Here is an 8590-nt window from a genome sequence, read left to right as displayed (position 1 = left end):
TTCCAGCATCTTTTCAGTTGTTCTGCGTCTCACAAATGTGTGATCCAAACACCTCAAACTTCGATTCGTCTGTCCATAACACTTTTTTCCAATCTTCCTCTGTCCAATGTCTGTGTGCTTTTGCCCATATTAATCTTTTCCTTTTATTAGCCAGTCTCAGATATGGCTTTTTCTTTGCCACTCTGCCCTGAAGGCCTGCATCCCGGAGTCGCCTCTTCACTGTAGATGTTGACACTGGCGTTTTGTGGGTACTATTTAATGTAGCTGCCAGTTGAGGACCTGTGAGGCGTCTATTTCTCAAACTAGAGACTCTAATGTACTTGTCTTGTTGCTCAATTGTGCAGCGGGGCCTCCCACTTCTCTTTCTACTCTGGTTAGAGCCTGTTTGTTCTGTCTTCTGAAGGGCGTAGTACACACCGTTGTAGGAAATCTTCAGTTTCTTGGCAATTTCTCGCATGGAATAGCCTTCATTTCTAAGAACAAGAATAGACTGTCGAGTTTCACATGAAAGCTCTCTTTTTGTAGCCATTTGGAGAGTTTAATCGAACCCACAAATGTAATGCTCCAGATTCTAAACTAGCTCAAATGAAGGTCAGTTTTATAGCTCCTCTAAACAGCAAAACTGTTTACAGCGGTGCTAACATAATTGCACAAGGGTTTTCAAGCAAGTGTTTTCTAATCATCCATTAGCCTTCTAACACAGTTAGCAAACACAATGTACCATTAGAACACTGGAGTGATGGTTGCTGGAAATGGGCCTATATACACCTATGTAGATATTGCATTAAAAACCAGACGTTTGCAGATAGAATAGTCATTTACCACATTAACAATGTATAGAGTGTATTTCTGATTAATTTAATGTAATCTTCATTGAAAAAAACTGTGCTTTTCTTTCAAAAATAAGGAAATTTCTAAGTGACCCTAAACTTTTGAACGGTAGTGTATATACACACAAAAGAAAGGCATATATATATATATATATATATATATACACACACACATACATACATACATACATACATATAAACATACACATACATACATACACATTACAGTCCAAAATGTCACTCAAGTCATGATGTCACAATATCAGTGATTCCACACATGTCATGATGATGTCACAATATGAAGAGATGATAAAAGTTCCAGTTCCGGACACATCCGCTGAGGGTGATAGAATTTGTGGAGAGAGATTTTTGCTTTAGAATTGTGCAAAAATGTTAAATAAGAAGCGCAAACGTTGCTTTATTATAGAATCTGATACAGAGGACGGCGGCAGTGACGACCAGGTGAGTGGCGGCTTTACACAATGTTGTCTATGGCACATTAATATGGTGCATGTAATATAAAGCCGTATTACAGCCACACTCCTAGTATATACAGCCCATTCTCCAGAAAAATCACAGCAATATTCTAGTTTACAAGCTGTGACCGGGGTATAAACGCAGCAACACCAGTGCCAGCTCCATCCTTATACTAGTGCCAGACTGGGGTAACTTGGGGGAAGCAGGGGAAATTATTTAAAAGCCGCCCTTTTATCCAGGAGAATGAGAAGATGTTTTACTTCGTATTTCTATTTGTGATTGAAATTTATGGGATTATAAAGGTAAGATAGTAACTTTTTTTATTTTTTCCTTCATAGTTATTGGTCAAAAAAAAGTGCCGTGAGATTTTTGAGTCGGACACACAGGACAGCGGCAGTGATGAGAATCTACATCAGGTCGGCGGTCCAGGGGCGGACATACCGCATGTGCAGCCGGTGCAGCTGCACAAGGGCCCCGCGTGGGAAGGGGGCCCGTTCCTCTGCTGGCCGACTCAGTTCTCAGCTGCGCGATGCTGAGGACTGAGACAGAGGCCCGTGGACCACTGGCGTAGCTATAGGGGTCGCAGCGGTCGCAATTGCGACCGGGCCCCGAAGCCAGGGGGGCCCACGGCCCCCCGCACCACATCAATAAAAAGTTACTATAGTAACTCGGGCCGCGGGCCCCTGTTACTATAGTAACATACTTTACTTACCTTCCTGGTTCCGGATCGCAGCGGAGGTCCTGACGTCAGGCGCTGTGCGCAGCACATGACGTCACAGCGCTATGCGCCGCGCACAGCATCGAGACGACAGAACTCCCGCCGCGGCCGAAGAGGAAGGTAAGATAGCCCTGACTGGCGGGGTCCGACTCCTGGGACCCGCCAATCAGCTGTTTTGAAGGGGCCGCAGCACTCGTACGAGAGCTGCTCCCCTTCATTCCTGTCACTTCATTCCGGTCACACTGTGAATCGGTTTCGGCGATTCACAGTGTGGGCGAGTAGTGAAATGAAGGGGAAGCAGCTCTCGTACGAGTGCTGCGGCCCCTTCAAAACAGCTGATTTGCGGGTCCCGGGCGACACATCAGCTATTGATGGCCTATCCTGAGGATAGGCCATCAATGTTTAGGGACTGCACAACCCCTAAGCCTACGATGTAGCAGGCTTAGGGGGCCCATGAGACAGGATCACAGATTGTGTGATGCTGTCTGCTGGGCCCTGTATCTAAGCCAATCACATGGTAGGCTTAGATACATGGCCCATGCGTGATCCTGTCTGCTGGGCCCTGTATCTAAGCCTACCACACTGTAGGTTTAGATACAGGGCCCCAGCACACAGTAATCTTATACTGTATAAGATTACTGTCTGCTGGACCCTGTATCTAAGCCTACCTTGTGGTAGGCTTAGATACAGGGTCCCACAGACAGTATCACACATGGGCCCTGTATCTAAGCCTTAGGGTATGTGCACAGACACTAATTACGTCCGTAAGTGACGGATGTATTTCGGCCGCAAGTACCGGACCGAACACACTGCAGGGAGCCGGGCTCCTAGCGTCGTACTTATGTACGACGCTAGGAGTCCCTGCCTCGCTGTGGGACAACTGTCCTGTACTGTAATCATGTTTTCAGTACCGGACAGTTGTCCGGCAGCGAGGCAGGGACTCCTAGCGTCGTACATAACTATGATGCTAGGAGCCCGGCTCCCTGCAGTGTGTTCGGTCCGGTACTTGCGGCCGAAATACGTCCGTCAATTCCGGACGTAATTAGTGTGTGTGCACATACCCTAACACATGTGTTACTAATCATTTTTTGTGTGTTTTCTTACAGGTTCGGTCGTTGGACTACGGCGGATTCCAGGACTACTTCGATGACAGCTTTTTTTTTTATTAATAAAATGGTTAATGAGGGTTGTGTTTTTTTTTTTTATTTCAATAAAATATTTTTTCTATGTCTTTGTGGTTTTTTTTAAACTATATTACTACCGCCTTAGTAATGGCCGCCGGCTGATTGACAGCATCCATTGCTAAGGCAGGGCTTAGTGTTAGCCGGTGCAGAGGCTAACACTAACCCCCTTTATTACCCCGGTACCCACCGCCACCAGGGGTGCTGGGAAGAGCCGGGTACGATCCAGTACCTGACCATCTGTAGTGATGGTCGGCCACTGGGGTGGCCGCAGGCTGGTATTATCAGGAGGGGAAAGGCCAGATACAGTGGCCCTTCCTACCCTGGTGATGCTAGGCTGCTGCTGCTTTATTGTATCTGGCTGGTTATGAAAATGGGGGGGACGCCACGTCATTTAAAAAATAATTGGAAAGAACGATGTCGGGTCCCCCCCAATTTTCATAACCAGCCAGATACAACACAGCAGCAGCAGGCAGCATTACAAGGGTGGGAAGGGCCACTGTTTTTGGCCTTCCCCAGCCTAATACTACCAGCCTGCGGCCACCCCGGTGCCTGCCCGTCACTACAGCTGGTCGGGTACTGGTTTGTACCCGGCTCTTCCCAGTACCCCTGGTGGCGGTGGGTACCGGGGTAATAATGGGGGTTAGTGTAGACTCTGCACCGGCTAACATTAAGCCTCGCCTTAGTAATGGAGGTTGTCAATCAGCCAGCGGCCATTACTAAGGCGGTGATAATAAAGTTTAAAAAGATACAAGCACATAGAAATTTTTTTTATTGAAATAAAAACACAACCCTCATTAACCATTTTATTGAGAATAAAAAAAACGCCGTCATTGAAGTCCTCGTATCCGAAGTCCAACAACCGAACCTGTAAAAAAAACACAAACACACAAAAATAATCAGTAACACATAAAGAAGCAAAATTATTATTCTTACCTTTCCTGGGTCCAGCGCTGGAGCCGCAATGTCAGCGAGCTGGGCCCTGTATCTAATCCTATCATGTGTGATACAGTCTGCTGAGCTGTGTATCTAATCCAATCATGTATGATACTGTGCTGGGCCCTATATCTAATCCGATCATGTGTGATACTGTCTGCTGAGCCACTGTATCTAATCCTATCATGTGTGATACTGTCTGCTGAGCCACTGTATCTAATCCTATAATGTGTGGTACTGTCTGCTGAGCCACTGTATCTAATCCTATCATGTGTGATACTGTCTGCTGAGCCACTGTATCTAATCCTATCATGTGTGGTACTGTCTGCTGAGCCACTGTATCTAATCCTATCATGTGTGGTACTGTCTGCTGAGCCACTGTATCTAATCCTATCATGTGTGATACTGTCTGCTGGGCCACTGTATCTAATCCTATCATGTGTGATACTGTCTGCTGAGCTGTGTATCTAATCCTATCATGTGTGATACTGCCTTCTGAGCCACTGTATCTAATCCTATCATGTGTGATACTGTCTGCTCAGCCACTGTATCTAATCCTATCCATAGTTTATAGGGTCGTAGTGCTATAGATATGCTATGCTGTCTCCTATACACACACTTTTTTTTGGGGCGGACACATATGTATTGGGGCTATTTCCCGGACATTTTAAGCCCTGAGGGTATGTTCACACGGCAGCATCTGTTACGGCTGAAATTACTGTGCTGTTTTCAGGAGAAAACAGCACCGTAATTTCAGCCGTAATGGCATGTGCAGGCGTCTTTTGCTGCGTCCACTACGGAAGTAATTGAAGCTGGTTTTCCATGGAGTCCATGGAAAACGGCTCCATTTACATCTGAAGAAGTGACAGGCAGTTTTTTACGCGCCGCCTTTCGACAGCGGCGCGTAAAAAAAAATGACCATCGGCACAGAACATCGTAAGACCCATTCAAATGAATGGGCAGATGTTTTCCGACGCTTTTGAGCCGCATTTTCGGATGTAATTCAATGCTAAAACGCCCAAATTACGTCCGTAAATAGTGTGTGTGTGAACCCAGCCTTAGTGACGCCCCGGCTGCTAGTGCTGCATTGTTGGGTCACTTAGGAGACCCAGCGATGCAGCTGAAAGCGGACCGTCGGCCATGAGAAGTTTGCGGGGTGGGGGGGGGGGGCCCTGGCACATTATCTGCACAGGGGCCTTTTGCAGTCTGTGTCCGCCACTGCGGCGGTCACTTCTCTACAGTATTTAGTTACACTTTTACATTGTTTCTTCTCCTTCATTTTAATTGTTTTAGTCTTATGTTTCGTTATTCCAGTCTCACCCGCCTATTCCAAGGTCTCCAAGTAGCCTTGAGGATGATGATGGTTTCTTTGGTCCTTCCCTGTTACATATAGAGTCAGGTATACAATAAAGATTTTTTTTCTTGATTAGGAAAACTGAATTACTGATAAGTATATGACGCTATTTTTTTGTATTTTCCAGAGCCCAATTCTCCATTCAGCTTTTTGCAGAAGGAGACAAGGTAGAGTATTTCTCTATAAACCATGTTATCTAGTTCATGTTATCTGGTCACTAGGTGGCAGTATAATTACTCTCAGATAAGCTTTTATGTGTGTTTCCATATTGTGTATGTTCTTAGAATATTTCCATTATTAATATGTGAACTTCTATTATGTTTTATTATCAGGAGACAGGAGCGTCCCATCAATAACTGTTTCCTGAGAGACCTGACTTCTCCCAGATCCAAATATGTGACCAATTTCCATCAGAACAAACAGGAGCTGACAAGACGTCTGTACGAGTTCTACAACCAGAGCGTCTTTGACAATCAGGTATACGGTCAGAAAACCTCCGTGTATCATAGATGTAAAGGTGTCTCTGTCATATTTCTAGATTTTCTCCTTCCTTCTTCTGTAGCTTCCTGAACACATGGACATCAGCTGGAATAAAAGGCTGAGAAAAACATGCGGTCGCACCGGCTTCCTTAATAACAATGGGGATCGCAGCGCCATTATCCAACTATCGGACAAAGTCTGCGATTCTGCAGGTCGGTGTCACATCATGGACCATTTCTAGATCTGCTGCTGTGAAATCTTCCAAGTGTCGTTAATACTGATTGTAATTATTTCCTCCTCTGTCTTCAGAACGAGTTAAAAACACATTGATCCATGAGATGTGTCACGCTGCCTGCTGGATCATCGATGGACGAGCGGAGGATTGCCATGGCCGGCTATGGAAGTTCTACTGTGAGGAGGCCAACCTGGCTCACCCTGAGCTGCCACCCATTACACAACACCATGATTATGAGATCCACTACCCGGTGGTCTATGAATGCTCAGGGTGCCAATTCAGGTAAGATGCCATCTGTTATAAAAGCCAACATTGTGTCAAGCAGAGAAAGACCGGACCTGAGGCTGGAGGGGTCATGTTCTAGTATTTCTGCCCTTTTTCTGTAATACTTGAGTATGTATAATGGGTTAGTTACCACCACTGCTTGCTTTACTGTTGTCTGGAGACTAGTCTCTACAGAAAGAATATAAGGGGGTTCCATCATTTATTCTGGATCTGTTTGGGTTTTTAGGATTTGTCTTTAATATAAGCTTTTTCTCCCCCTAGAGTTGGACGATGGACAGAGTCTCTTGACACCGAGAGGTTTTTGTGTGGCTCCTGTCACAACAAGATGGTCCTCGTGACCAAGAACTGAGAAGATCCATCAGTAGCCATCATGCTCCATCATCAGCCAGAATAAAAACCAGCAAAGATGGCAGCACATAGAAGAAGTCATCCAGAAGACCTGTGGAAAGTGACATCTCTATCTTCCACCACAATATGGTCATGTCATATATTTTGGGGCGGCACGGTGGCTCAGTGGTTAGCGCTGTTGCCATGCAGGATCGGGGTCTCGTATACAATCTGACCCAGGACAACATCTGCATGGAGTTTGTATGTTCTCCCCGTGTTTGCGTGGGTTTCCTCCGGGTACTCCGGTTTCCTCCCACACTTAAAAAAATATACTGATAGGTCAAGGATGATGATCCCTGTACAGCGCTAAACTATATGCTGGCGCTATAAAACCAACCACAGGATATAAATCCATCATTAAATAAAACATCTCTTATAAATGACAATTTTTGGTTGTAATGTTGTATGGCGTCAGTAATACAAGAAAATTCTGGACCATAGAATCGTGTGCTAAACTGGAAGAGTCAAAGAGGTTCTGCAGCAGCTGAGACGTGTAATATAACATTGTACGGAGCCACAACCGCTGCTGCTACATCTGCATATACACAAGGAGTTTGATGTCAGTCATTCAGACAACACCTAGAGACTATTACATAGGAACAGATTCTGCCCATTCCCTTCACCCTGGACAAGGAGCGCTCCTGCCGCTGATCTCCCTTGTAGCCGCCATCTTCCTCTGTTGGCAGAGATGGGTTCAGTACCAGGAAGCTGCATGTGGCACTATATGATGGGCACAGCGGCGCTGCTAGACTCTGGAAACATCTTGGACACAATGATGGTAAAGTAAGACATGAACATTAAGTAGCGCCAACATTTTTCCCGATAAACATGAGTCCCGCTGTTTACCAACCACAGAATAATTGGCTCCATCATAAGTATGTAAGGAAGCGGAGGTCCCGGGGCAAGATGGTGAAAGGACCAGGGATCTTTGGCGATATAGGGGGTCATATTTTAACCTTTCTACACCAGTTTTCTGGAGTAGCAAAGTCGCAAAACGGCTAAAAGTCTTTGTCTTTTTGGCCTATTTACACCGCTTTCATCGCTTTCGTAGAAAATGGGCGTGGCTTTCAAAAAGGGGCATGGTTACAGCGGCCTGACACATTTATTATAATTTACATCAGAAAACTGTCATAAAATTTAGTAAAATATATTCCAGGTTCTGGGTGGCGTAAATGTAACTCTATGAAGGGTGGTAAGATAGAGGCCCGTGCTAGGCCTCGTACCTTGTCCCCCCAATCAGACTACCCTCCCCCACGTCCTATTACATTCTTGATAGAAAAAATTAATAAAAGAAATTAAAAAATTATGCTCATCTTTTCGTTTCTCTTCTCCCCTCCGGCTCCCTCAGCATGACACGGCTCATACAATGTAATGACGCCGGGCGGTATCAGGATATTTTATGTGAAGCAGCACTGATGACCTTGAAGTGCTGTATCGAATATAGGGCCCTGGCGCTGCTCGGCATCAGGACTATGTATGTGTCACGCTGAAATGATGAAGAATCCCTGTAATGACGGGGAAGGGAGACAGACAGGTGAGCCCTAATCTACCCGCCACTCAGTCCCTGCCTACTTGCAACGGCCCGTCCTAGGCGACGGCGTACAACTGGGCGACGGTCCCTACGCTCAATAAGTGCACGACAGACAAACAGACATGGTTAGACAGAAGCTAAGGAAAATGGGGCAGTTGCCCACGGCAACACCGTGA

General features: G+C 45.7%; 1 protein-coding gene across 1 annotated transcript; it reads left to right on the top strand.

Annotated features, from left to right (window-relative positions):
• The first annotated feature begins 1220 nt into the window (after positions 1-1220).
• Positions 1221-6845, top strand: LOC142664403 (germ cell nuclear acidic protein-like). The gene is made up of 8 exons (XM_075843474.1): positions 1221-1292; positions 1547-1609; positions 5457-5541; positions 5624-5663; positions 5829-5973; positions 6059-6188; positions 6286-6493; positions 6758-6845. The coding sequence occupies exons 1-8, from the start codon at positions 1221-1223 to the stop codon at positions 6843-6845; spliced, it is 831 nt and encodes a 276-aa protein (XP_075699589.1).
• Positions 6846-8590: the final 1745 nt, after the last annotated feature.

Source organism: Rhinoderma darwinii, chromosome 12 (genome assembly GCF_050947455.1).
Source record: "Rhinoderma darwinii isolate aRhiDar2 chromosome 12, aRhiDar2.hap1, whole genome shotgun sequence".
Lineage (NCBI taxonomy): Eukaryota > Metazoa > Chordata > Amphibia > Anura > Rhinodermatidae > Rhinoderma > Rhinoderma darwinii.
This window is presented reverse-complemented; position numbering and strand designations above follow the sequence as displayed.

What these genes read in the sequence shown, in the direction of transcription:
- LOC142664403 (XM_075843474.1), top strand. Translation starts at nt 1,221, where the DNA reads ATGTTAAATAAGAAGCGCAAACGTTGCTTTATTATAGAATCTGATACA. An exon ending in ACGGCGGCAGTGACGACCAG is followed by an intron (nt 1,293 to 1,546) that starts GTGAGTGGCGGC and finishes CCTTTTATCCAG; the next exon opens with GAGAATGAGAAGATGTTTTA. An exon ending in TGCTCAGGGTGCCAATTCAG is followed by an intron (nt 6,494 to 6,757) that starts GTAAGATGCCAT and finishes TTCTCCCCCTAG; the next exon opens with AGTTGGACGATGGACAGAGT.